The sequence below is a fragment of the Panthera tigris genome, chromosome A3 (genome assembly GCF_018350195.1).
Source record: "Panthera tigris isolate Pti1 chromosome A3, P.tigris_Pti1_mat1.1, whole genome shotgun sequence".
NCBI classification, from domain to species: Eukaryota; Metazoa; Chordata; class Mammalia; order Carnivora; family Felidae; genus Panthera; species Panthera tigris.
Genome location: NC_056662.1, coordinates 14,524,928 through 14,552,899, shown reverse-complemented (window position 1 = coordinate 14,552,899; position 27,972 = coordinate 14,524,928). Strand labels below are relative to the sequence as shown.

The window sequence follows — 27,972 nt, the reverse complement described above, 5'->3', positions numbered from 1 at the left end:
TCCTGACTGGATTTCCTTTCCTTCCTGGACGAATGATGGAGGCTCAGCCTCAAGGCGTCATTCCTCCAGAGGCTTCCTGACACCTCCTGCAAGGCAGGCGGTGCTCCTCCTCCCGAAACCCCCAGACCATGGAGCTCCAAGGAACCACTGGCCACACACTGCTAGCGCACCGTCCCTACTGGACCGGAAGATCTCTGGGAGCAAACACACCACACTGTCTCGTCCGTCCCTAGCGGTGCCCCACACAACTCAGGTCTGATGGATGTTAGCTGAAAGAATCCCTTTCCTCTTTGGGGCCTATTTTGACACATTCCTTCTGGAAAAAAATTTGGAATTGCAAGGCAACAAACCGTGTAGCTGGCTGGCCTTAGGACCTTAGAGGCTCTGTAATTCCTGGTGGGACAGCCTCCTAGAGACAACTCCGCTTGCAGAGGATTATAAGAAAAAGCTTCCCAGCTTAACATGGGCTTATTCGCACCTACCCGTTGGTTCCCCGAGTGCCATCCCACTCGATAGTAAATTCACTAATGACACCATCACAGAACAGTAATACTTGCTATCGCTAATAACAAAACACAGCTTGTTGTGGGAACTTACATTCAGGATTATGGAGCGAAGGTGCTTCTGTGCAAATGCGTTGGCCATATCCTATTGAGAAAAACAAGCAAACGTAAGGCACGATGGCACGCGCCCAGCTGTGACAACTATCGAGAGGAAAGTGGCGTCGGAGCTCTGCGGCTTTTTCTCTTAAATGTTTTCTCCTTTCAATTAAAAAGTGGGCAAATGGAAAAAATCCACGGACCCACCCAACATCTTTTATACTCTGAAAAAATTCCCTTGTGTTTTTTTTTTCCCTCTGGGAATGCAAACGGAGCCACACAGGGTGTCCCTCCCCGATGGCACAATCAACCACATCGTCTTCAAAGAGGAACAAAGACTGCTTCAGGACAAGACACTTGTGTTACGAGGATGCCGGGCAATGGACAATGCGTACGGAGCACAGAGCAGCGTGATGGTTCCCATGCACCGTTCCAGGCAGACACCCACCACCGGCCGGATGGGCCTCCTCCAAGCCGAGGAAAGGGCTTTGGTCCCAGCGCCCCCCTCGCGCCCCCCAGCGCCGCACCAGCTGGGGAGCCGGGGAGCGGATGCTCTGGAACAGTGAGTAGTCTGTGACTCACTTCTGACTGCTTTGGAGAAGAGCGTGCTGGTGCTTTTGGGTAATTTCTCATAATAGGGTCACCTTTTTTATTATATTTGGTTCAGATTCTGACAGTAACACTTTATTTATTTGGCACGCTTGGGAAATAAAGTACCCTCCATAAATGAGTCTTCCGGGGAGCGAAGCCTTAAGGGTCCTTTCAGGACCTTACTGGGACCGTTCTTAAGCAAATCCTCTGAAAATATATACGTTTCTTTATTTTTGAAGGGACTGCAACGATTATAATTTAATCACTGCCAAGGACTGGGCTCAACAAAAAGAACAGCGTGTTGTGACTCCGTAATAGCCCAAGGAGCTCTTGAATGTGCCGCTCTTTCCCCCTAAACAAAAATGGTCCCAGCTTACTGTGCTTTTAATCTTTCTGACAGCTCTTCATAATTCTTCTGTCTCCTCCTTCCAATCTCGGCCATCACTTCCTAGCACGTTAATTAGTATGGCTTCACTTTCTAAACTGCTGCCTTAATTTAATTTTATGGATAATTCTGAATCACTGGGCCTGAGGGAGCTGTCACGCCTCTCCCACGGAGCGGTGTCTGTGAGGGTCTCATTTTTCTCGGAGCTGAAAGGCCTTTTGCTCTCGCTTCTCCATTTCTAGCCATACTCCAAATGGCTGACGCTGCCAGGGACATTAAGCTGTACTTTGCTTCCCCTGAGCACACACGCTGGCTGGCAGAGGAGAAGGTGGCCTAGAAGCTTCTCTGGTGGCTAGAGGAGGTCGGCTTGAGATTCGGCCTTGCTGTGGACAACTCACAAAGCAGGCAAGTGGCAGTGGTCTGCTCCCAGAACGTAACGGCCTCACACCCAAAGCTCCTCTGCGGTGCTGGGGCAAAGCGCTCATTCTCAGCCTCGTACAGCCGACCTCTAAAGCTCCCTCTAGCCAAGAAGCGAGCAGGCAAATTCCCTTCTGTCAACTGTCTTAAACCCTGTCAGATTCCTACGGTCTAGGACGCATCCAGGGCGATGTGGATTTATCTTCGCTCTCTGCTGTACCAAGCTGGAAGGCGACACGCCCATGGGATCATCTCGGCGAAAGTCTCAGGCTATTTCCGAATCTGATCTCCCCGGGCTGACCCACAAACTCACGGAAAGGCAGGTTACAAAGGGAAGACTGGGCAGCATTCCCTAGGGTGGACATCCCCTCACTCCTGCACGTGACGCTAATCTCCAGCACTTCCCGGAGTGTTCTGACGAACGGGATCTACAGCACCCAGAACTCTGGGTCTCACGGTTTCCTGAGCACCTGCACCAGAACGTGAGGTTCTTGCCCAGCTCTGACCTCCCCACCTGGAAGAGGGCTGGGGCCCCTTCCACGAAGCAGCACTACTTACAGTGACAGGTAGGTCTAGAGGGTTAAGGTGCTTGTCCTGCCGGCAGAAAGCAAAAAGCACAGAGAGAAGCAGATGGGAGAATGAGCTCACATTCAAAACTGGACTAGGAAGGAAGAGATTAACAGAGCAAAGCCATCCAAGAAAGACGAGGACAGACGGAACCATGGACGCTCCGGCTCCTCCCACCGGAACCCACCAGGAGCTCAGTGCATGAACCCACGTGGATTTCAACTTTACAGAGCCCATGGTGTTGACGGAGAATTTTAAAGTCTTGTATACACCACTTGGGCTTTTACCAGCTGTATCTAGAGTGTCAGTGTCGGAAGGGCCCTTAGCGATCACTTAATCTGGCCCTTTCATTTACAGAAAGAGCAACGGAGACCCAGAGGTTAAAGCACCTGCCCAGCCCAGAAGAGCACGTAGCCTCAGGGCCCCGGACTCAGGTCAGTGCTCGTTCCCCGCCCAGCTGATTCCTGGTTTCCTCACTTGTAAGACAGGGGTCTTGTTTCTTCTCCTCACATCCCCGTGAAGTCAACGGGGCAGATGTTGCCGCTCCCAGGTTACAGATGAGGAAACTGGGGTTCAGAGAAGCAGAGTGATTTGCATTATGTCACACAGCTAACGAGCAGGGGAAGAAAGCAGCTTAGAATCTGGGCCAGAGGCCTTCATACATGAAACTTTGTGCCAAGTCCCCCCGCTCCCGCCCCCCCCCCGCCTTGCTTCCTTAAGTAAGGGTCTCCGTGGACTTGACAGTGATGCCTGGAAGGTCTCCTCCCCCTTCTTCTTGACCCTCTAAGCCAGGGTCAGCAACTAAGACCAAACTGGGCTTGTCCCCTAGTTGTGTATCTAAGGTCTTTCTGGAAGACACCACACCCATTTGCTTTCCTATTGTCTGAGGCTACTTTGGCTATGATGACAAAGTGGGACAGCTGCTACGCAGACCATCGGCCCACAGAGCAAGAAATATTTACTCTCGGGCCCTTTGGAGGAGAAAGTTTGCAGGCCCCTGCTCTGACGCGAGACCCGCGGGGTCCCCTTCTAGTTCTTCCCTGGAACTAGGGGGCCTGACACACAGGGACAGGAGCAAGGACTCTTGGGGGAAATGGCTGCATTTCTGCTCTCCGTGCAGCAAAGGGTAGGTGGGTGACAACTCTTCTCCTGGAAGAGCCCAGATGAAAAGCTTGAAAAGACAGCCACAGACCTGTCGCTTGTCCTCAGGAGCCTTCAGGAAAAGCGCGTTAATCAGTGCAATGGCGTAGGTCTGAATCTCCTGGTTGGAGCTGTGCCGGTGGAGAAAGAAGGCAGAGGGACATTAGAAGACGGACCAGCGAGAGCCCCGTGGGGCGTTTACAGCAGTCGCTTGTAGATGGTAATCAAATAATCGTCTGGGGTGAAGCCTCAAAAGCCTCGAAAGTGGGCATACTCTGTGACCCGGCCACTCCACTAAGAGCAACTTATCCAAAGACAGGAATCAGAGAGTTGGGCAAAGTGTTTCATTCGAGTACTGTTAAAAAAAAGAAAGAATGGTAAATAATCCAAATGTCGTAGGTCATCAATAAAAATCATGTCGGGAAGGTTCTTCACCTGGGACTCGGGGATGAGTCTGGAGTGTCTGTAAACCCTAGAAATGGTGCAGAAATTATTCCATGCGGTTGGTTGACTATGTGTTATTTTCTCCAAGGAGGTGAGAGTCTATAACTGTTACTGAATTTTCAAAGGCATATGGCATGCAAAAAAGATTTAGAACCACCAAGACTCTTTAACATGGGGAAACGTTCAAGAGATATTATTTCATAAGAACGTCAAGGTACACACAGTATGTGTAGTAAGCTCCCAGTTTTGTTAACAAAAACATACACAGAAAAAAAGACTAGCAGGGCAGTTAATTTAATGTGAACAGTAGTTATGTCTGCAGGTAGGAAAATGGGAAAAGGACTGACTCTTTGTGCTCCTCCCTATTTTCAAAGTCTTCAACTACAAATTTATTTCATTTTGTTTATTTTTTATTTTGGGGGGAGAGAGAGAGAGGGCGCGCACGAGCCGGGGAGGGGCAGAGGGAGAGAGAGACTCGTAAGCAGGCTCCACGTTCGCACAGAGCCCAACGCACGGCCCGATCCCATGACCCTGGGATCGTGATCTGAGCCAAAACCAAGTCGGATGCTCAACCAGCTGAGCCGCCCAGGCGCCCCTAAACTTATTTCATTTTAATACGAATGAATTAAAGACAACCGTTCTCTGGAATCTTATAATCCAAGCACTTGGCAAAATGTCTCCAAGGGCCGCACTGGGGATGCATTCCGTGGCTCTCTTCTTAGACGGGCTAACAGACTTCCTGCTCAGGTGGGGTGAATGGGCATCCTGGAGGTCTCACGGAGGGCACTAAGTATCTCTCAGCCCCAACAGCAGAGGACATAATTTCTGGTAGTAGCTACGGGCTGAAAATATTCACGGACTGACCCCTAAGAAATGCCATTGTCCTCTATCATCCTTGGGTACCCAACTGGGTCATTCCTGATTCAGAAACAAAGAAACAGAGAGGTAAGTCTGACGTCAGGAAAATCAGAACTCTCCATCTGGAGTTTATAATGTTCCCTTCACTTCAAACAACCTTTTGGCTTTGGGGTATGAAAACAGAGACTGAAGAATTCCTTAGAAGTGACAAGGAGAAATCGGGGCTGTTGGCGGGAGGGTGGGGTGAGGACAGGTTGGGAGCACAGCTGAATGAAGACAAGGCTGCTATAAATAAGCAAAGCTGGGAGCTGTGGCTTCCCCGGGCCTGACAGGTCATTCTGTCGGCACTCTGTCCATGCCCAAAAGGCTAAAAGGGAACAAAGGAGTCAACAGTATCACCACCTTGTTTTGGGGAGTCCAGCCCCCTTAAATAGGGTTAAAGTGAAGTACAAAGAATGGGGAGGAGAGGAACAGGGCTCCAAAGGGCTCATCTGTCTTCTGGTTTTACCATTTGACAAAATGGCCTGGAATGGGATAAGCTTCTTCAAAAACAAACAAGAACAAAAAACTCCTGAATTATATACCCATCCTACGCTGGCCACTATGCTAGACCTTCTAACCCCTTTGAGCCTCACAAGTCTGAGTAATGGAGAGGGTGAACCCCAGCCTGGACCTGAGGAAACGGAGACCAGATGGGACAAGGTGACATGTGGAAGGCAGAGACCTAGTTAGGACACAGTGGAGCCGGGATCTGAATGGAAAGCCCGAACTCGTGTCCTATACAATAGTTTTTGCTACCCTCCCCCCGGCCCCACACACACAGCACACTGCTAGTTTGCTAAGTGTTCATTCTCAAATACTAACTGACTTCTCCTTAAACCAAAGCAAGGGATCCAAAAATAACTGGTCCCTCTTCCCAGAGAGCTCAAAGCTTAAAATGGGAGGCAGATAACAAAAACAGGGGATTTTCTATATAATTCTCATAGGTACAAACAGAGACTATTTGGCCCAAAGAGGAGAGAGCATCTAATTCTGTCTGGGACACGGCGGTACAGGGAGGCCGGGAAAACTTCCCTTCAGCCTGAGGGACAAGGGGCGCCGCGGAGGATTGCGGCAGGAGCGTGACACGATCGGGGCCCAATCCCGGGAGCGTTCCCATAGTGTGAAAGTGCTGACGAATGAGTGAACAAGCAGGCCAGTGGTTTGGAACACAAGCAAAGGGGTAGGACTGGGAGACCTACGGAGAATAAGAGGCGAGAAGGGGGCCGGGGCGGGGTCTCTTACTCACACCTGGAGGTGAGAGATGAGCTGTCCCACGGTGATTTCCTCTGCTATCTTCTGGTACAGGCTCTGGCTGTTCAAGACCATGCTCTCCAGGATGGCCAGGGACCTCTGAAGGATTGACACGTCCACCATGGGCTGGCTCACGTACCCTGCAATCTACAGCCAGCGAGGGCCAGATCAGTCAGGGAGCCCGGGGCCCAAGCGTGCTGGGCGACTCGAGTCTCTGTTAGCCCACGAAGGCTCTCCTTCCTGGTATGCCATCCATACCGGGCCACTGTCCCCACGTGGACAGCGGTGTCTGGTTTATGGTCCCTAGGCATGGACAATTCAAATTCAAACAACAGCTTCCAGTCAACTGTGTTTCCTCAAAATCTAAGGGCTCGATCCTTTGTTTTCAAAATGAGGTTCAGGCATGGGAAAGCGGAGTGGAGAAAGCACAGGATCTTAATGAAATCGGGAACTCCTTTTATCGCCATGGGCCCTTGTCCTGACACACACACTGTGCCCCTACACACACACAGGCCGGCAGAGGCTCAAGAGGCAGGAAGCCCTCAAAGTCTTGTAATCTCATCACCCCCCGTTATTCTCAAGCTCCATTGTAATGTCCTCGACACGTGCCCATTTCACTTTTGCCTAAATATCTCCGGCGTCAGGAAATTCCCAATGTCCCGAGCCAACAACAGGTGTGATTCTAGGTCAGCAGATACATTACTCATTGGTTTTAGTTCACTTTTTGGAAGTGACGCTGCCCCTCCCTACAGAACAAAGGAAAGCAAAAGTACGCCCTCCCATGCACCCAGGTCGATCTGACAACCCGAGCAGGTTGCCTTGCAGACCCGCCGGCAGAAGGCAGACTGACATACAAAGCGGACGACATGAACATGTGTCTCAAAGAGAAGGGAGTGCGCAGGGAGCAGGTCAGAGACGCCGGGCTCGTACTGGCTGACCGGCTGGTGTCGTCCCAGGCCTCACTGACAACCCCGTCCCGCTTTGGCCACCTCCAGTTCTGGGAGCCCGTTTCCATCTTCAAGGGCAACGAAGGAATTCTCTCAGGAGCCCCAGGAAGACCCGAGCGTGAGGATAAAAAAAAACGGGCCTCGGGGGTAGAGAGCCAACCGCCAGCAGCACGGCGATCTCGCCGGCATCTCTCCGTGAACCTAGAGGACCAGCGGCCACTGAGGGGGGCGGGGAAGACGGAAAGCCGGAGGCCTCACCTGCTTGATGAAGGTGATGGAAACCATGTCCCAGGAGACAATGCCATGGTCCATGAGCTCTAAGAAGGCGGTCAAGGTGAATGCCAGCATCTCACTGTAGCTGAGACATCAACGACACACACACAAAATAATACAAAGATTCAGAACCAGGGAACACAGGTGTGACGGCAGCCGCAACAGGGACGGATTTCGGTGTCAGCACCACACCAGGGGTCAGGCGGTGTGGCTGCGAGTGCCTGCATGCGTGCCTCGGCAGGTGTGCAGCAAGTTCTGTCCAGGTGTCCATCCGTCTCTGGGAAGGGCCGCTGCGGGTCAGGCTCTCCTTCCCCGTACTGCCTCATCTCAGGGAAACACAATCACTCATCCATTTCCCAACCCGAGAAAGCTATCAGACCTTTGTCAACCCCAACACTTGGCGGGGGTACCCAAGGGAGCCCACAGCCCATGTCCAAGGCCAAGAGGGGGCAGAGTGCAGGACAGGGAGTACAAACTTCAGACATGGGTTCAATCCTGGTCAACTATTTACTAACTGTGCACATTTTACCTTTCCAAACTTGAAATTCCTCCTCTGTAAGACTGCATTGGTCTCACAGCGTTAACATCACAGGGCTGTGGCGAGGGCAAGATGACAAGGTATGCGAAGCCCTTACTGCAGTGCTGGAGGAGGACGGGGATTACGACGTCTTCTCTCCTGTGTCCCTCCTCCTTCTACACACAACCCTTTATACGTCTGTACGGTGCTCTCGATTTAACAAACGCTGTTCCCAATGGCGAGGCACGTTCGGACCCATTAATTCCTCGTGACAATACGGCAATGGAAGCAGCATCTCCGTTTTAAAGAGGAGGAAACCAAGGCCAGCCAAATGCCGTACTCCCGGCAGACTGCGGAAGTCCTGGGCCAGCGCTGATGGCAGCGGAAGGCTTCAGGATTTCAGTGCAGCTGCAAAATCGGAGACTTAAGACAAACACCCATGATTAGCTGCTTGGTTTGGCTGAAAATTTCAATAGCTGATCCACTGGCTGAAAGATTTCTGACTCCCTCTCTGCCAGCTGAGGCACCACAGGCCTGGACGGCTAACTAAACACCTGTTCGTTCACTGCTGCTCACGGTGCGGTTCCCCACCACTCCCATTCTAGCAGGGAGATGGAAAAGTTGCGGAGCTTCGTCTCCCCGTGACAATGGGTGGTGGGGAGATGGCGAACACAGAGGAAGGCCTGTGTGTGCGCACCTGTGTGTAAGCGGGGAGGTGACTGGAAAGGGGAGAGAGGAAGCAGGGGGTGATTACAAACAGACCCCTGTTCTGGTCAATAATGGACACTCTGCTCACTAGCCTCCCCCAGGCCAATCATTTTCCATAAATTAACAGGTTTGTCATGAACCGACTTCTCTCTTCTTGACTCCTGAAGCCCCTGTTCTCGCTCCTACGCGGCATCTGTGAGAGCCCAGCTAGACTACGAGACTGAGGACCGTGACGGTGCATTCCTCTGTGCAGACCCTAGTGCCTGGCACGCTGCTCTGCACCCACAAGGTGCCCAGTAAGTTCAAGAGGCTCGGCGGAGGTGAGGGAAGGATGCCCCGCCGAGCGTAGAGTCTCTGAAATCCCGAGCAAGAGCCCAGTAATACTCACTGGGACAAGAGCTTGGTTCCACTCTCCACAAGCCGCGTCAGCACCACGATGCCGTCCATGTTGATGAACTCGGTGGCGAAGGTCACGTCGGCAGAGAGCTTGGCCAGCTCCTTCATGGCATCCAGCCGGGCCTCCATGTTGGACGACTGGGTCCTCTCCATCAGCTGGCGTGCAGCCCGGGACTACGAGACCAGAGACAAGATGTGTGCCATCTGGTCCTCGCGGCAGGTTACCGCTCTGTGAGTGGCTCATGAAGGCCTTTCTGTGGCCATCCAGCCCGAGGCAGACCCTGTTGCTGACAGTGTCTAGGAGCTGCTTACTACAGGCTTATTGGACCAATCAGGAAATTCCCAGTATGCCAAGACCGATCTGTAGTTACGGGTATCCCTTCTGTAGCACTCTGGTCTATGGATTACAAAAACTTCCCACGGAAGGACTACAAGAGACACTGAGGAGACAACAGGCGCCACCTCTGGCAGACAGAGAAACAGATATTGGCTCAACAGAGGGAAGTTTTCTATTAATTTAAGCCGTCAGCCAGTAGACGACGTTGCCTCTTGATGTAAGGAGCTCTCCGTCACCAAAAGCAATCAAGGAGAATCTGGACAACCGGCTGGCCAAGATGCCACACAAGGGATTCTTGCGTTGACGGAGGATTTAATCTGATGGTCCCCTTTAAGGTCCCTTTCAATCTGAAAACGTGGTAAGCCTGACATTTTTTTTTTTTTTTTTTTTAACCTTCTCTGTAAGTCCGTATCATTGTTCTTCAAAACTGACAGTCCTGGGGAAACTTCAAGAGTATCAAGGAGCTGGAAGCTTTCAAAATAGCTTTTTCAAAGTGATGGCTGGTGACTAAGCTTTCTCCTAGCCCACCAACTTTTCCCAGCAGGTTGCTTGCCTCCTTTCTACAAGCTTCGGCCATAAGCCCTTCCCCAGTGTTCGCTGGTCCTTCCTCTTGCTGAACTTAACTAGCTTTATAGTCAGTGCCTTGCAAGTGACCGATTCATCATTCTTGATTTTTTTGTGTGCTAATTCATATTCTCAGCTGGAACGGAAGAGCCTTGAGAGCAAAATGCTCTTGGGGTCTTTACGGTGCTAAGTAAGTGACCGCAGCCCGGCTCCTGCTGCTGGCAAAGAGTCAGGCCGGGTCACCTCTCTCCCCTCTGCCTTTCCTCTTTTATTCTTACAAAGACGGCCCTAGACCAGCACACGGCTCTCAAGGACACAGAAATCCTCCACACTCTCCATAGCGGAGAAGGCGCACGCCACGAGAAAAGGTCACAGGATAGAACAATTTGAAGAACACTGGTCTGCATCACACTTAGAAACTTCCAACTCCAAATGTTAACGTTCCTCCTGAGACAGCGTTTCTGGGCCGCTGCCTCCTGCTCCAGAGAGATGTACTCCCGAGAAAGTCAACTAGTCTGCGCAGGAGGTCTGTAAAACGCTTCAGCACGTCTGCGAAAGCAACTCCCGGGCTGTCACGTTAAGCTAGCGGAGCTAAGGGGGGAAATGAAGTCCTTAAGATGAGCAGAGTTCGGGAAGGGGGGGGCGGGGGAGCAGGAGAACGTGCTGGTGAGAATACTGGCAGGGAGTCAGAGAGCCCTGGGTTTGAGAGGCAGCTCCGCCACGTTTTCATCTGTGTGACGAGCGGCAAGTCGTTTAACCTAAGCCCCAGTTCGCCCATCTGCAAAATGGGGCTGCCAGGAGTACCCATCTCATCGGGTGTCTGTCGAGGTTAAATGATAGCACGTATGTAAAGCGTTCAGCAGAATGCCGGCATTCCGGAACCGTTAGCTGTTACTACTCCGCGTCGCTTTTCCGCGCAGACGGACCAGTCTCGTCCCTCACCAAGAAAACACGTGTCATCGTGCCCTTAATTTTCTGGCAGCCCTTCTCCACCTAAGCCACCCCCATGCCCGACTGTCCTCCTTGGGGACTGAGCAGTCGAAAATCCCTCCACCGGGGCTTTGGATTCCTCCTGTCCTGACCCAGTAAGGTCCCGGTCCGTTTGCACCATCGACCTTCCTCTCCCATCTTAGCTTATTCTCGAAGACACATAAAAAAAATTGCACCAGCAGTTAGCAACTATAAAGGGTGGAGGAGGCGGGGAACTAGGTAGATGAGGGACAGGGCAGGGAGGGAGACCTTTCACTGCATCTTTGTCAAACTCTTTGATTTTTGAAACACATGAATGTTTTACCCCTTTAAGAAGTTTTTTTTTTTAATGTTCATTTATTTTTAAGACAGAGACAGGGCACGAGTGGGGGAGGGGCAGAGACGGAGGGAGACACAGAATCCGAAGCAGGTTCCAGGCTCCGAGCTGTCAGCACAGAGCCTGATGCGGGGCTCAAAGCCACAAACCGTGAGATCACGACCTGAGCTGAAGTCGGACGCTTAACCGACTGAGCCACCCGGCGCCCCTGTCTTACTCCCTTTTCAACAGCATTCTCTTTTGGGCTCCACATCCCCGAGTTCTTGCCTTCTGTGTCTACTTCCTCTTATGACCGAGCTTCCTGACAGCGCGGTAAAGTCACGGACCTCACTCTGCTGCCACTGTAGTCTGTCTGTCACCCATCACCCCACCAAAACCGTCTTCGCAGAGGCCACCAGGGACCAATGGGCTTCCCAGATCAACAAACGGCTTTTCTGCTCCCGGTTTTCTTGCTCTCTGCTCACTGCAGACCATACCTTCCTCTGTCCCGACACTCCCTGCCCTCAGCTCCTAAGCCACTTCCTGCTCCTGGTTTTCTCTCTGCCCTTCTGGTTGCTCCCTTGGTTGCCTTTAAGGGCCACTCTGGCAGGAATCGGGGAGTCACCTCAAATTCTCCCTTTTCCTTCCATATCCGGGATGTCACCACATCCCCTGGTTCACCTCTAAATATTTCTCATGCCTGTCCTTCCGTCTCCACTGTCACTTGCCTTCACGGGCTCATTAGCTTCTTAAAGATTCCTCCTACCACCAACCTTCTTTTTTTAGCCCATCTTTCACACTGTCACTAACGTGATCTTCCTAAAATATAAATCTAAACATAATATACCTTCCTGCTGAAAATCTTTCAATGTCCCCACGTTCCCTTTCTGCATAAAGTCCAAACCCATGAGTAGGCCATCTGAGACCCCTGCCATCCGGGACCCTTCCGGGTCTGGCTCTCCCCTGGCTGCTGCGGGCCCTCTGCCACCCAGCACCCCCGCCTTCCCCAAAGCACATCTTTCTGCTCGGGATACTTTTCATTTTCTTCTTTCTTCAGCTGATTCTTGCTTATCCTTCAACATCTGCGCTAAGCTTCCCCCTTCTCTGGGAAGGTTTTCTGGGAATCCTTAGGCTGAGCCAGGCGGTCCCTTTCTGAGTCCCCCACAGCTGCCTAAGCAACTTTCTGTCAAGATGTTTAAGAGAGGCCTTTGGTTGTTTACTCCCAACAAGGCTGTGAAAGCAAAGACGGACTTTTTTTTTTTTTTTTTTAAAGTAATATCCACCTAATACTGGGCTTGAACTCACAACCCTGAGATTAAGAGTCGGCTGCTCCACTGACTGAGCCAGCCAAGCGTCCCTCAAAGATTGACTTTTTAAGCTGTGTAGTCTTGGTTGCTGGAAAAGAGTCTGGCCTAAGGTGGGTGATCATCTAATGTGTTAAATAAACGTCCCCCCGAGGAGAGCCGGATACCTACCGGGGAGATAGCCAGCTGTAAGATGGTCCCATTCTTAATATCACTGCGCGTCTGGGTAGCAAAGAGGAAAAAAGAGTAGCTGAGATAAAATATTAAAATTGTGCAAGCCAGCTGAATCAACGAGAACTTGCTGTCATTTTAAAGTAGTCGTAACCGAGCCTCTTGGGTCAGGCCTCCTTCCGCGTGCTTCTTGCCCGAGAACTCACACCCCCTCCGCGTGCCCCGAGCCCTCAGGATGTAGAAGCCATGGTTTTCCAGCCACTAAAGGAAGCAGGGGCTGGTGCGTCCCCAATAAACAGAAGCTGGCTGCAGGTCGGCCAGGCCGACAGCGCCACCTCCCTGGGTGGCTCGCTTCCGAGTGAGGCCTGACTTGCTGCTTCGGCACTGACCTGCTCCGTGATGTAGAGCTGGGGGCCGTCTGCATAACGGAGGGTGTAATACTCCGGGTTTGGCAAGGACCACCTGTGTAAGAAACACACAGTACAGGCACTGGGCCCTCCCTCCAGGCCTGGCTAGAGGCTGCACGTGTTCATTTCCAGCCCAGCCGCTCAAGGGCTTGGGCGGCCTGTTTGGAGGATGGGGGGATCCCACGGGTTCAGGCGGAGATGCTGAAAAAGCAACTTGCATAAAGATGGGCACCGCGAAAAGATGGTGTGCACAATTGGGGGCGGGCCTCGCACCCCGCCCGGACCTCGGGCAGGACATTCTTGGGCTTAAAGGAGGAAAAAAGGTTTAGGGGAGCTCTTAGGGACATCCTCCTCAGCTACTTCCTTTGTGACACAATGATCCACAAAAGCCCCATCCCGGGGACGCAACTAACTGGAGACTCCTCTCAAGGTCTGGCAGTGTTCCTCTAGTAGCCAGCTTATCCTTGTCCAGAACAAGGACAGTGTCTACTCACCCGTCACAAACTTCCTTGATGATGGATGCCAGAGGCCGTTTCTGAAAGAGAGAGAGAGATCTTTCACCAGCAACCACAGGCTATTCACGCTAAGGTTCTGATGAGGGGCTGCTAAGAAGGATCGACCTGGGCCTTCGTGTGGACTGCCTCCCGGAGAGGAAGCCTCTCCCAAGCCGGGACCAACCTTCCACAGGGCAGGGCGGGACAGGCCTTGACATTCGTGTTGCTGGTTCTTACTCCTGATGCCAACGGCCCCCACCCCCGAAGACACCCTCTGCCATGCACTTCCCAGATCCTGCTCCCCGCATCTCTGCTTCTCATTTCAGGAGCTTACCTGGTCGATTTCAAGGAGCTGAGCATTAGCACCTGGCCATTCGATGGCTACTTTGACAATGTCTGATGGTGGTGGCATTGTTCCCAATGGGCCCTGTTTCTCCAAGAAACACACACAAACACAGCCGCCTGGAGACAAAGAATCAGAAAGAAGGAAAGAGTCAGAGACTTTGCCTTCGTTTTCCACTCCTTAGATACTTTGGAGAATCAGAAGATAGATAGTGTCCAAAGTGACATACCGAACTACTTGGTTGGAATTTTTCTATATCACACCGTAACCTCTCCTTGGGCTTTCTGTCTCTTTACATTAAATCAGCAAGTAGAAACGGGACAAAGCCTATCCATCAACTGCGGATCAGCCGGTAGCAAGATCTGCCGATGTGACACTTCGGTCTAAGGGTCAGGAGGACTGTGTGGTAGAAGGATGAATTTACTGCAAAATGCCGGCCTTGGGACCTTGAGAGGGAGAAGCATAGCCTCTGAGACAGACAAGAATAGGCAGAGCCTGTTCTCGGTCGAGTGCTTAGCTGAGCGGAGCCAGCCCTTCCGTCTGCAGCCATCCTAGGAAGACCCCCGGTGTCGGCCCGGCCCGGCCACACACTCTCTCGCCTCCTCTCCGGTTTCTGCTGCCACTCCTTCCCCCTCAAAGGACACAGTGTGGAGCCTCCTCTGTGTGGGATGACGCAGAGTTCAGAAAACGGGGAAGAGAACTGGGACAGGAAATGCTATTTTAGTCCCTACTGCCAAGGGCAAGGGCTGTTGAGAGCCCAAGCGTGGGGCGGCGAGGACAGCCTCACACGAGGGCCCGTCTCTAGAAGGACGAGGCTCCGGAAGTACCTCTGACCCCCCTCCCCCATGTGTCTCCAAAATGAAGGGAAACGAATCATTTTGAACAGGTCTGGAAGATGGGCCCATGTGACCGGTATCCTAGGCAACTGCCAGCTTAGTGGTGCTCCAAGCAGTAATTAAAGCATTTTCTCTCCAAGGTCTGATGAAGGGAAGTCACTCGACTGATGGGTTATTTCCACGTATATTTACATTCCTCACCTACAGGCTCAGGACAGGCCTCTCTCTCGCTTAACGAAAGAAACCTTCCTCCTGCATCCACCGGGCTCAGCCTCTCTCCGCAGTTCATGCTTCGCTAACGAAGACCGCCCGGCCCTCCCGGAACATGCTAGCTGCTGCTAACTGTTATTCACTTATGCTGTCAACTGCTAGGCCCAGGCACAGATGTCAGTTCTCGCAGCCTGGGAAGCACACACTCCTTTGGTGAAAGGGGTCACAGTTCCTTCCCCCACACACCCACGAGTCTCAGAAAGAGGGAAGCTTCCACGACCAGTGTCCTGATCGGGGCGGGCTGCTCCAGAAGTCAACTGTCGAAAATACCAGCATTTTCAGGACACGGCAATGGAGAGATGGTTTTCAAAGTGCTTCCACCGGTTTTGCTGAGCCCTCCCAGCAGCCTGAGGAAGTAGGCGGAATCAGATTACTACTCCTGTCTGAAGAGGACACAACTGGCGCTCAGAGGCTGGTTAAACTGCCTCAGTTCCACCAGCCTGTAAGTAGTAAAGGACACAGAACCTGGGGCTGGCTTTGGCCAGTGCTCTTCCCCTCCCCGCTGAGCGAGCCCGAATTTCGGTTCGCTGGAACGAAATCAAGCCTGAAGGGGCTGCAGGGGGCCGGCCTGATGGCCCCTAAAGCTTCTCAGCTCCAAGCAGAATTTTCCACATGCAATGTTTATGGGCCTAGATACACAATGAGCCTCTGGCAACTGTTCCCATTAGAATAGCTCCTGGCTGAGAAGCTCTGCTCCAGTGACACAGCACAGCAGGGGCGGTACCATGAATCTCGGGGTGCCTGGGGCAGGTATCCCCATCCTTAGTGGTAAATGTGCCAGAATTAGGAGGTATGACTATACAGTTGTGAGATCATTTTTTAAAACTGAGATATAATTTATATATCATGTATATTTATATACGTGAAATGCAGAGCTCATGTATATGCATGTATATATATATATAAGTATATATAATAGAAACACACGCATGTCGGGGCGCCTGGGTGGCTCAGTCGGTTAAGCATATGACTTTGGCTCAGTCATGATCTCGCAGTCTGTGAGTTCGAGCCCCGTGTCGGGCTCTGTGCGGACAGCTCAGAACCTGGAGCCTGCTTTGGATTCTGCGTGTGTGTGTGTGTGTGTGTGTGTGTGTGTGTGTGTGTGTCTGCCCCTCCCCTGCTTGCACTCTGTCTCTCTCTCTCAAAAATAAATAAACATTTAAAAAAGTTAAAAAAAAATACACACATCTCTCTATAACCACTGCCCAAAACAAGACCTGACACATTTTCATCACCTAGAAAATTCCCTCCTACCTCCTCCTAATCAATCCCCCACCTTCCAGCCCTCCAGGAGGCAACTCCTTCCTGACTTCTCTTGCCATACGTGACTGCTGCCTGTTTTTGTACTGTAAATACATGGAACTGAACAGTATGGCTTTCTTAGACCATTTAGTACTTAGTTCAGTTCTTCTCTTTAAAATAAGGAGGCAGTGCAGGTGCAGCAAGATCACTGGGCTGGGATGATTTTGCTGAAGAAGGAACTAGATTTGGATCCAACGGACTCAGGACCTAGTCACAGTCCTGCCCCTAAGTGCTGTGGGGGGAGGGGATGTGTAGGCGTCCCTTTCACCCAAGTCTCTACCGTGAGATGTGAGTGTTGAACTAAACCACGTGTAAAGTGCCTCCTGAGTCTAGAACTCCATGATTCTAAAGTAGAACGTTCAAACCCAAATGAAGACTGCCCGCTTCAAAGTCCTCACCCAAAGAAACTACGCCCTTAGTTCAATGTGTTGCTAAGAAACAACCAGTATCTGTTAGAACTCCTTTCTGGATACTGTCTTTGGAGAGAGTTCTCAGCAACCCTGCCCTTTCTCACCAAGTGCAGGCAGTCCGTTCATATTGAATGACACCCTCCCCAGCGGTGCCCCAGCTAATGGGACCGAGGGGAACACTCAGCCTCAGCTGGACCAATCCAGCTCTTTCTCTTAAATTTAAAGACACGGGTTAAGGACGTTGGATCACAACGGGCCCTGGATCAGAAATGTTGCAGTCAGCCTCACAGCAGGTACCCTGCCAAGCCAAAGCCACCAGCAAGTCAAAGATACCGCGAAGCAAAAACCAAGAGCTTTCAGAGGAAGCTGTTCTGCAGGAAGAATCCGGAAATGTGCAGTAGATAAGCAGAGGCCACAAACTAGAAACCACAAAGTCCCAAAAAGAGATGGAAAAAGCCTGATGATTTCCCAGATTCCATGGCTCCAACTCCTACACTCGGGGTGCCTGAAATTCCCCTGGATCCTGCCAAAAAAACTCCTTTCAATGGAACTGGACTGCTTTTCTGTTCATTGCAATGAAAAAGCCTAAGGCTGAGTCTGACCCCAAGCTTTGAAGGAACTCTAAATGGAGGCCCAAACAGACAGCAGCATGACAGGCTTAAGATAACGGCACTGAGGGGCACCTGGGTGGCTCAGTCGGTTAAGCATCTGACTTCGGCTCAGGTCGTGATCTCACGGTTCCTGACTTTGTGCCCTACGTCGGGCTCTGTGCCGACAGCTCAGAGCCTGCTTGGGATTCTGCCTCTCCTCATCTCTGTCGGCCCTCCCCCACTCACTCTCTCTCTCAAAATAAGTAAAGAAACTTAAAAAAAAAAAAAAAGATAATGGCACTGAGCAGGCCCTCAATTAACACTGGCTGAATTAATGAAGAGTGAAACCCACTTAGGTAAGTCTGGTGTGTTTAGAAAAGACCAGTGATACGGTGACATGTATGTGACAGTTGTATGTAACAGTTAATAGGTAGACAGCCTCTTTATAGCCGATCACTCAGTTCTACGGCATTTCTACAGCTGATGCTCAAAGAACCCTGTAAATCATCCCTACTTTACACAGAGGAGGCAAGTGAAGTTCAGGTCGGTTGAGAAGCTTGTCTTCCACACAGCTCCTTCCCACGCCTCCCTGCCCTCCCAGAAAAGAGAGAAATCGTATTAGAATTGGATCTCACGGCTGAGTCTTATGACTTCAAAGTTAGTTCTTTCCCCTCTACGTCGTACTTCTTTGATGCTGATGACGTTAGCTAACAATGGCATGGTGCAAAGGTAGTATTCTGAGGGCTTTACCTGTATTAATTCATTTAATCCACCAAGCCACCCTGTGTGGCGTATTATTATCCCCATTTAAGAGACAATAGAGGCACCGTGAAATTAAGTACCTTGCTCAGTGTGACACGGCTACCTTAATAATTAGATCCCAGGTAGTCTGGTGCTGTTTGAAGGCCATGTGAAAAGCAGGCAGTGCTGTACGTGGCCCACAGCAGGTGTCTGGAGAACGGTTCTCCACTGTCTGGAGAAGGAGATCGACACCTCCCCGTGTGGCATTCGGTTCTTCATAACCTAGCCAGATCTTCCCAGCATACTTGGTATTTCTGTGAGGCAGGCCACGTTCTTTCATTTCTTTTCTTTTAAAAAAAATTTTTTTTAATGTTTTATTTATTTTTGAGACAGGGAGAGACAGAGCACGAGCAGGGGAGGGACAGAGAGAGAGGGAGACACAGAATGCGAAGCAGGCTCCAGGCTCCGAGCCGTCGGCACGGAGCCCGACGCGGGGCTCGAACTCACGGACCGCGAGATCGTGACCCGAGCCGAAGTCGGACGCTCCACCGACTGAGCCGCCCAGGCGCCCCTCGTTTCTTCTGTACCCTTGCATGTCCTCCCCCTCCCATGGACGGTCAAAAGAGCTCCTATCCGAACATCAAAGCCCAGCTCACATGTCACTTCCTCTCTACCGTTCTTAGCTTTTCCCTAGCAAAATGAGGCTGGAGGGGGCCACTCTGTTCTCACAGCGTTCTGTCCAGACCCCTGCGAAGGCTCTCGTCCTGCCCCGTTACAGGTATTATTATTGTGGTTGCTGTACATACTATTACAATGGTTATGTATTTACACGTCTCTCTTCCTCACTAGCTCCTCCCCCAGGGCAGGTACACCGTGTAGCTCCTCAACCTGGCACGGCACCCGGCATACCGGCGCGGTTCAGAAAGGACGAGTGTCTGCACAGATCCGTCGGCTCTGACCTCCTCAGCTCCTACGAACCAGGCCTGCCTCTGAATGGAGAGGGACTGGCCAGAACCGTGCCGGTTGTCTGGCGTTCCCTCCGCGTCCTACCACCTTCCAACTGCACAGCGGTTCCACTGTTGAGAGTTTTGCCGTCATCTCTAACGTGAGAACGTGTCTCACCGGAAAACCAGATTTGGCGCCCCTGACGCTACCGACAAGAAAGGGGCGAATAACCCCCCGGCTTTTCTCTCTGTTGGAGGCACCAGGAGACAGGAGAGTCGGAGCAGTAAATGGTCCGGAGCACATTCCCGGACGAAGGGTCTCCTTGTGGGGAACTCTCTCAGTACTGGCTTGCTTACTCTTCTCGTTTTCATTTTAGAAAGGAAGTGGAAATTAGGTCGAAGCGATTCAGTAACATTGCAAAACTCTCGGGGTTATAAATAGCCTCTTGGCCGGCCGCTCAGCAGTGCTCCAGAGCTCAACACCAAGCAGCCAGGATAAGGGAGCTGCAGTTCACATCCAGGCCCGGGGGGGGCAAAGAAGTGATAACACCTCTTCCGGATGAAACAACTCTGCCAGCCCTCACCTGCCATCCCCTTTGAAGTGTTACAGATGTAAAGCCGGCTTGGAAAAACTCAAAATGCCACAGGACGGGAGAGATGAGAGACGCACACACTGATCTGAGGAAGAGAAATCTGTTTCACGCAGGAGAATGAAAGCACCGGGTTTCAAAGGCAAAGCTGGGGAAACGAGAAAAATCGTAGCATCGGTGTCTCCAATGGAGCATTCCCTAAGCGGCTTCTGGAAGGTGTGTTTACAAAATCAACATTGTTACCAAGGGCCCCGTGGAGCTTTGTCAATGATGGCCCAGGCAGTGACGGCTTCCCCCCCCCACCCCCGCCCCCGGCCCCCTGCCGCCCCCAGTTCTTTTAAGGATGAGGACTGACATGTGCCTTTTTGTTCTCTTCTTTTGCTTTTGATTCAGTGGGGGCGGCATGGGTGAGTCTGGTTTATGTTTCCTGCAACAGAGTCGGCCACACCAGGAAGGGAACTGGAGGTCACACCCTCTTTCTAATCAAAACCACAATCTCACTAGAGGCTTCTCCTTCTGAAATCTTCTCATCTGAGAAGTGACTCAACTTCCCTTAGTTAGGGCCACTGAATGAGGATGAGAGCTCTGAGGTGCAGAAGGGGGGAGTTGGGTTGGCAGAGATTCAAGTTCTGCCATGCACTGCTCACTGCTAGAAACACTGAGAAGGACCGTCATGCCAACAGTAGCTGACTTTTTGGGTTTTTTTTTTTTTTAAGTTTATTTATTCGAAGTGGGGAAGGGCAGGCAGGGGAGGGGCAGAGAGAGAAGGAGAGAGAGAGAAGCCCAAGCAGGCTCAGCGCTGTCAGCACAGAGCCCGATGCGGGGCTCGATCTCACGAACCTGAGAGCACGACCTGAGCCGAAATCAAGAGCTGGCCGGATGCTAAACCGACTGGGCCACCCAGGCGCCCCTGGCGTTTCTTTTTGGAGAAATTTGCGGGACACCAGACTCACCCAAAAGCCACTAACCTGCAGCCAAAGTGCAGTGAGTAAGGGTATGGGAACTGGGTACCTGTCTGGGCTTCTTCTGCCTAACACCTACCCTAAGAATCACCTGGGTCTCCTCTTACCCCGCGGAGAATCACTGTGCAGCGTTCCTATGCTTACAGAGCGGAGTTTAAACTCCTTAGCAGAGCATTTGGCTCACTCTGGGTCCATGTGGCTCTTGAGGCCAGAACTGTCATCGCACTGTCATCACGCTAGTATATCACACCAGACCATCCTGCTGCCTCAAACATCATGCTCTTCTGAACCTGTGCTCTCACTTGAGCTATTATTCCCTCCACCTCGTCCAAGTGGCAAAGTTCCGTTCATCCTTCAAGGCCCGGCTCACACGACGACTCATCTGCGTGGCTTTCCTAGTCTTCTCACCTCAGGCAGAATTCACCGCATCCTCACCGGCGCTCCCAGTCTCTTACACAACCCTCCACAATCCCAGGGACTTGCAATTCTCTATATGTAGCCTCTTCCCTTGCTACTCAAGTGTGAGCTGCACTCCAGCAGCAGCAGAGTCATCTGGGAGCCTGTGGTAATGGACAATCACCCACTCGGTCGGAATCTGCCTTCTAACAAGACCCCTAGGTGGTTCGCATGCACGTTCAAGTCTGAGAAGCAGACTGCAGGCCAGTGGTTCTCAACCCCGGCTGTGCACCATCAATGCCCACCCCACGCCACTGACTCCCCCTCCCCACCCAAGTGTTCCCCATGGCGGTCAGGGTTAGGAGCCACGGCCAACTGGACCGTTAGCCACCCGAGAGCAGGACCCATCCGGCCCACGTCCACTCCCCCGCCTTCTCTTCCCCAAAGTTTTCAGCACAATGCCCAGCACACGGCTGGGCCTGCAGAATTCCACCTAAAAATACCCTCCGGGATGCCCCGACACCTAACTGCCTTTAAAAAGAGAATAAAAACACTAATGACAGAGGACTATTCATTGCCTAGAACTTTATAAATCCCTAACTACAATCATCAGCGGATTTAGAAGGGGGTCAGTGTTTGCAGACCACTTACCTCGGTTTTTGGAAACAAGACACTGAGATGGAAAATATGGACGAACTTTAAGAAAATGTTTCCCCTCAACAGACCACTGTGGTTGCAACAGGGCGGCAGAGCTTGTGCAGGGAGGGGGTGTGGTGAGCCGTGAAGAGTCCTGGGTTATGGCTGAAATCCCGGGCTAAGGGCCCGACTCCTTCAATACCCACCATAACAACACAGCATTGTTCGTGTTGTAAAATCAGGCCAAGCCCTCTCATTTTATAAATAGGAGAACTGAGGTCCGGAGAAGCTGGCAAGGCCACACCACCAGTTGGGGACAAAAGAAGGTCTTGCCCCCCCATGTCTGGGTTAGGTTCCCCCCCCACTGCAGGGCAGGAGACCTGACTGCCCAGATTGGCGACGAGCACAGGCCTCTCTAGGCCTCTTGTCCTGATCTACGTGAGGGGGTTACACTAGATGTTTTTGAGGCCTCTTTCCACCGTGACCTGCTAGGGAGGCACTGTCACTTAGTGCTTAGGAGCTTGTGTTCTGGAGTGGGACAGACTTGGGTTTGGATCCCCCTCCAACAGTTTCTGTATCAGTGAAATGGGGGTTAAAATCAACCCTGCTCTATAAAGTGGGTGTGAATATTAAGTGGGATGATCTACGCGAATCATTTTAAGCACAATACCTGATAGGAGTAAGCAGAATCCCAACTGTGTGAACTTGAAGAAGTTACAAAAATGCGTTAACCGCGTTCCCCAGCACGAAGCAGCCCGACCTGCCAGGCTGCAGGATATTGATGACAAAATGGGAACACAGGTGAAGGCAATCGGGGACTACTTTCTTCCAGAAGAAGTACCTTGGAGAGTTTTTTAGTCACTTCCAAAGCAGGGGCCAAGTACAAGGCCTGGCACATAACAGGTGCTCAATGAACCTTCCCTGGTGACTCACGTTAAACCAGGATGCCCAGTGGGGTGACAGGTTCAAACGCCTTAACCAGCCGGGCAGATGAGGAAATAAGCCATGCAGCGTCTACGCAGGCACGGTGGCAGACTGCAAAGCACCCACCCACCTAAAGGAACTCAAATTCAACACTTTTAAGCACGTGACGCAGCTTGGCCTCGGCGGCAACTTTTCGGGCTCTGCACAACCACTGATTCTCTCTCACTCTTCATTGCACCACAGGGTGTCGTGCATATCATCTAATCAATCACCCTGTGACCTGGCCTCGTCTTTCCACAGTGAGCATCCTGAAGACGAAGGCGGTGACTTCTACTGCCCTAGGACAGCGCTGGCCTCACAAGAAGGGAAACCTCACTCAGTGAGCAACTGTGGACCGGAACAGCCACGCTGTTAACCCGAGCGTGGTGCTCCCAGCACCTCTGAGATGCTGCAGGGTGCAAATATTTTCTACCCGGCTCCGGGGACCGGGCCGAGTTGGTGTCCACTGTGCTGAGGTACAGTGACTAGGTCCAAGAAGGACTTGTCTTGCACCCTTTTCCTCCAACTGCATCAAAGATGCTTGTCCCTGAGCCACCCAGACAGGGGGCACCGATGCATGCCGACACACTACTGTGCATGAAACCAGACAGAATAGGCAATCTACCCACAGGTGCCACTGTTCTCAAGTTTCGTCCCCACTCCCTGCACCCCCAAATTTGCATGACACCTCCTACAGGCAGCACAGGGTATAGAAAGACCAGACTCCAGACTCCAGACGGGGTACTGGTCCTAATCTTTCCTCCTCCGCTCACAAACTCTAGCATGGTCACCAGTAGGCAACGTAACTTTTAGGAGCCACACGATTTTTATTAGTAAAATGCAGACAATAATTACCTTAGAAGAAAGTAAACAGGATTAAATGCCACAGGTAGGCGAAACTTTTAAAACTGCACAGCCCAATAGGGCAGTTCCTACCACAGTACTGCTCAGGTACCCCTGGAAACGTGGTTTCCACAAACTGAAATAGACTGGCCACAGGCAGAAAACACACACCAGGTTTCAAAGACTTAGCACACCCGCAAAAATGTGAACTATTTCATTAATAGTGTTTTTATATTGGTTATGTGTCAAAATAGTATTATTTTGGAATATGTTAAGTAAAACGTGTTCTAAAAATTAATTTCACCTGTTTTTTTACTCATTTTTAACGTGGCTACTAAAAAAATTAAATTGCATGCACTACATCGTATTTTTTTCTTCTTTTCTTAATGTTTCTTTCTTTTTGAGAAGGAGAGAGACACGGAATGCCAGCAGGGGAAGGGCAGAGAGAGAGAGGGAGACCGAGAATCTGAAGCAGGCTCCAGGCTCTGAGCTGTCAGCACAGAGCCCGACGCGGGGCTCGAACTCACAAAAACTCACGAACCGTGAGATCATGAGCAGAGGTGAAGTCGGAAGCTTAACCGCCTGAGCCACTCAGGAACCCTAGTGCATTATATTTCTGTTGGACGTCGAACATGACTCTAGCATAGAGCTCGGCACACAGGAAGTATTCCAACGTTGGCTTCTTTCTCCCACTGGCAGGCCGGCAGGTACCGTGATTCACGCCCCCTCCCTCCTGTCAAAGCCAAGTCCTCCCTGATTTAATAAATATTGACAGTGCCTGGTCCTTGTGCAAGATGCGGGAGACACAAGGAGCAAAACCAGACACAGTCTTCTGGGCCTCACTGTCTGGATGGGAGGGACAGACATTAAATACTTTCACAAATAAAAGGAAAACTGCAACTGTTCAAGTGTCACGAAGGAGAAGTGCACAGGGTGACAAAAGTGGGGAATTTACCTGGAGGAGGAGTCAGAGCCCAGGGATGCGACCCGAGGAAGTGATACTTGAGTCCAGGTTTAGAGGACGGAGGAGACTTTACTGGACTAAGCCAGGCCGAGAAGAGAAGCCCAGGCAGAAAGACTAAGGACAAGGACCACCCCCCTCCCACCCCGCCCCTCCAGGGCTTGGTATGTAGAAGGAATAGGAAAAGGGCCGTGTGAAGAGTACTGAACGGGAGGGAGAGGTCGGAAGGGCCAGATCTCCGGGGCTTGCGCGAGGATCTGGGGCCGATCCTGCAAGAGGTGGGCAACTGGCCAGTTTTCCGCAGCAGTGTCCTGATCTGATGTGCACCTTCAAACACCCCACTGGCCACGGTGCGAGGCCCACAGCAGAGCAGCCAGAGCGCGTGGGGGCACCTCAGGTAGGACAATGCCACAGTTCAGGTAGGAGGCGACAGACGCCTGAACAGAGGGGGAGCGGCGGAGAGAAGTAGGTGGACTGGTGGCTGCAGAGCCGGCCGGCTCGACGGGGCGGGGGGGACGAGCAGCGTGTGCTTCGGAGGCGGCGATGACAAGAGAGACTCCAGGACTGCAGACGAGGGCCACCCAGCCCCACACGCTCCTCGGGCTCCCAGCGAGCGTTCTCCCATCCCGTCCCTCCCCCATCTGCTCGCCGCGCCCGCAGGCTCCATCCTCCCACCCTCCTCCTCCCCACGCTCCTCAAGGCCCGGCCCTCCTTCTTCCCCACCCGACGCCCCTGCCGGTCGCAAATCTGCGGCCCGGCGGCCCCCGCAGGGCCGCGACCCCCTGCGGAACCTGCGCGCTGCAGCCCGGGCCCGCCCTCCGGCCCCTCTGCCCCTCAGTCCCCGAGGCAGATGCAGGCCGCAGCCTCCGGCCCCCTTCCCGGCCCAGCCTCTCCGCCCCGCGTCCCTCGGGCCAGGCCCCTCTCCGCGGCCCGCCGCGCCCCGGCGCCCGGCGCGCCCCGCACTCACCAGGGCGCCGACCTAGGCCCAGCTCCCGCGCCGGGGTCTCGCCTCCGCCGCTCCACCAGCCTCCGCCCGCTCGGCCTTCCCGGGATCCCGCCCCCGAAAGCCAGCCCGGGCTCCTATTGCTCCGCTCCGCCGTCACGCTGAAGTCTCTTTCTGTAATTGGGTTGTTTGCCTGTCACTCAAGAGGGGGCGGGCCCAGCTGCCGGGGGAAGTCCCCGCCCCACTAGCAGAGGCCCCTTAAAGAAACAGGCTTCCTTTCTCCCCACCCTCATCGCCCACCCCGCTGGCTGTGGGGTCAGGAGGGACGCGATTCCTCAGCAGATCCAAGAGGTGGCATTTTCTCCCCCAAACTTTTCTTTTGACACAGCCTGAGAGTGAAGGAAAAGGTTTTGGTTCCTTGTGACAACTCGGGGATTGTGAGGGCTGAGCTGTCCTCTGGTGGCACTCAGCCCCATGCCCAGCGGGCATGTAATGCACACTCAACGGTGGAGATAACTGAGTGGGAGGTGACAGTCGTGTCAGAGGCTGTGAGAAGCCGTGGCTGCTCACCACCGAGATGGAGCTAATTATACCGGTACCCGGGGCTGACCGTGGGCGCTGAGCAGAGGCAGAGGGGTACAGCTCTGCTGTAGGATCAGTGGGGACCCGTGGGAGGTGGCATTTGTCACCGTACCTGCGGATCAGAGCAAGGCCGGGCACCCAGCCAAGACCTCGCTGGGCTATCTCCCTTTATACAACCCTGATGTAAGGTATTATGCCCCTCCCTTCCTTTCAGATGCGAAAACTGAGGTTGCCAGAGGGCCAGAGATCATACAGCTAGTGACCGGACAAGCAAGACGCCAGACTGTGCTGGTTTGATTCTAAAGCTTATGGTTTAACCATCTTGTCTCACAGATCCTTGCAACAATCCTGAGAAGCAGGTATTTTGATGTCCGTTTCACAGATGCGCAGCAGAGACTAAATAATGAAATCGATACTACTCAGAAAGCATGAAATTAGTGACTACCGTTTATATGGCACCTGACGATCTGCAAAGCAGTTTTACATAAGTTGTTTCCTTTGATTGCAGAAACAGCTTGGACCTGAAGGTAACTTTGTTAGTTTTATTTTACTGGTGAATAAACTGGTGCTCAGGGAAGTGGAAACTTAGTGCGAGCTGACATCAATACAGTCCCCGCAGAGATCCTCTTGGAACTTTCCACAAAGGTCCAGATAGTAAATACTGGGCCATACGGTCTCTGACAACTAGTCAACTTTTCTAGGTGGTGACCTGTGGCCACAGTTTGCTCACCCCTGGTCTGTGTCACTTTGCTGGATATCAGAGTCTTTTATGGACCATTGCTTTGTGGGATCCCTCACCACAACTTTGTTATTATTCATACTGTTATTATTTATTGTTACTGTTATTATTTATTGTTACTGTTGTTGATGACGTCATCTCCATCATTTTACAGAGACGGATATAAGGTTGTCATGGTTAAGGATTTGCCCAAGGTCAACACAGGAACCAGAAGCCGGATCCAGCTTTCCTCACTCCGAATCCCATCCTCTGTCTACCACGCTGCACTGTCAGATTCCATTACTTGACCTTGTGATGATGACAAGTCCATGGTGAGAGTCCATGAGGGTTCAAGGTGGGTAGCAGACCTCCTTCCTGCCCCACTGCAAGGTGGCAAGCCGTGTTTACCTTTACTTCCCTGGGCTCTGGGGAAAGGTAACGCCTGTAGTTCTCCTCCTGAGGAACATTCTCCTACTCCTCCCTGCCTTCCCCGTTTATTCCAGCCCCTGAATACCTCTCCCTCCCCCAGCCCCCAGGGGGCTTACACTCAGCACCCTTGATTCTTAAAGAGAAATGGTCTCCATGTGGGCAGTGACTGTCGTGGCTGACCAGCTATCTGCCAAACCCCTCTCCCTGCCTTCTGCAGTCATGTGGCTGCCCAGCTAAACTTCACTGCTCAGCCCCACTCGCAGTGAAGGACGGCTGGGTAGCTACGTTCTTGTCTAAGGAATTGGCGTGTGAAACTTCAGGCCAGGCCTTTACTCAGTAGGCCTGCCTCCTCCCTGCACTTTGGCCTTCTCGCCAGCTGGACCCAGCCTTGACCTTGTCATGATGATGATGTGCTGGGGGATGACAGCACCACAACACCGAAGGTGCCGGTGTCCCCAAAGGAGCACTTGGAGCAGAAAGCTGCCTGCTGATGGGGAATACTTCCTCGGCACTTCATACTCTGATGTGAAAGCGAATTAATCTTTGTTCTCCATGGGCCATTAACTTCTGGGGAGTTGGGGGGAAAGGGGCATCTAGTAGAGCGAGCCCTGCACTTACACAGCCTGGGGTGACACCTCCTTAATCTTGTGCCCTGGTGCCTCACCTGCCTTGCCCTAGTTCTGGCCCTGTTCGGGCCACATTTATCCGAGGAATGCGTCACTCATTTTAGCTTTATACTGCTTCGTCCTTTTCTCCTGATATGCCAGTGAAGCTTCTTTAATTGCAAGTTTCAGGAAGCAATCTGGCTAACTTCGG

At 52.2% G+C, this 27,972-nt stretch overlaps 1 protein-coding gene across 2 annotated transcripts in view; it reads right to left on the bottom strand.

The window, feature by feature from the left end:
• The window catches only part of ELMO2 (engulfment and cell motility 2), a 39,302-nt gene extending 13,775 nt beyond the window's left edge, over positions 1-25,527 (bottom strand). Inside the window, exons 1-10 of one of the 2 annotated variants that reach the window (XM_042980258.1) lie at positions 25,452-25,527; positions 14,032-14,159; positions 13,698-13,738; positions 13,186-13,258; positions 12,797-12,847; positions 9,128-9,309; positions 7,500-7,599; positions 6,290-6,441; positions 3,752-3,830; positions 598-648 (exon numbers count right to left, since the gene is read on the bottom strand). In XM_042980258.1, the coding sequence (XP_042836192.1) occupies positions 598-648; positions 3,752-3,830; positions 6,290-6,441; positions 7,500-7,599; positions 9,128-9,309; positions 12,797-12,847; positions 13,186-13,258; positions 13,698-13,738; positions 14,032-14,109 (807 nt within the window). In that variant the 5' untranslated portion in view covers positions 14,110-14,159; positions 25,452-25,527. Of the gene's footprint in view, positions 1-597; positions 649-3,751; positions 3,831-6,289; positions 6,442-7,499; positions 7,600-9,127; positions 9,310-12,796; positions 12,848-13,185; positions 13,259-13,697; positions 13,739-14,031; positions 14,160-14,269; positions 15,597-25,451 lie in introns of those variants that run through there. The other variant, XM_042980259.1, reaches the window with a different exon arrangement.
• Positions 25,528-27,972: the final 2,445 nt, after the last annotated feature.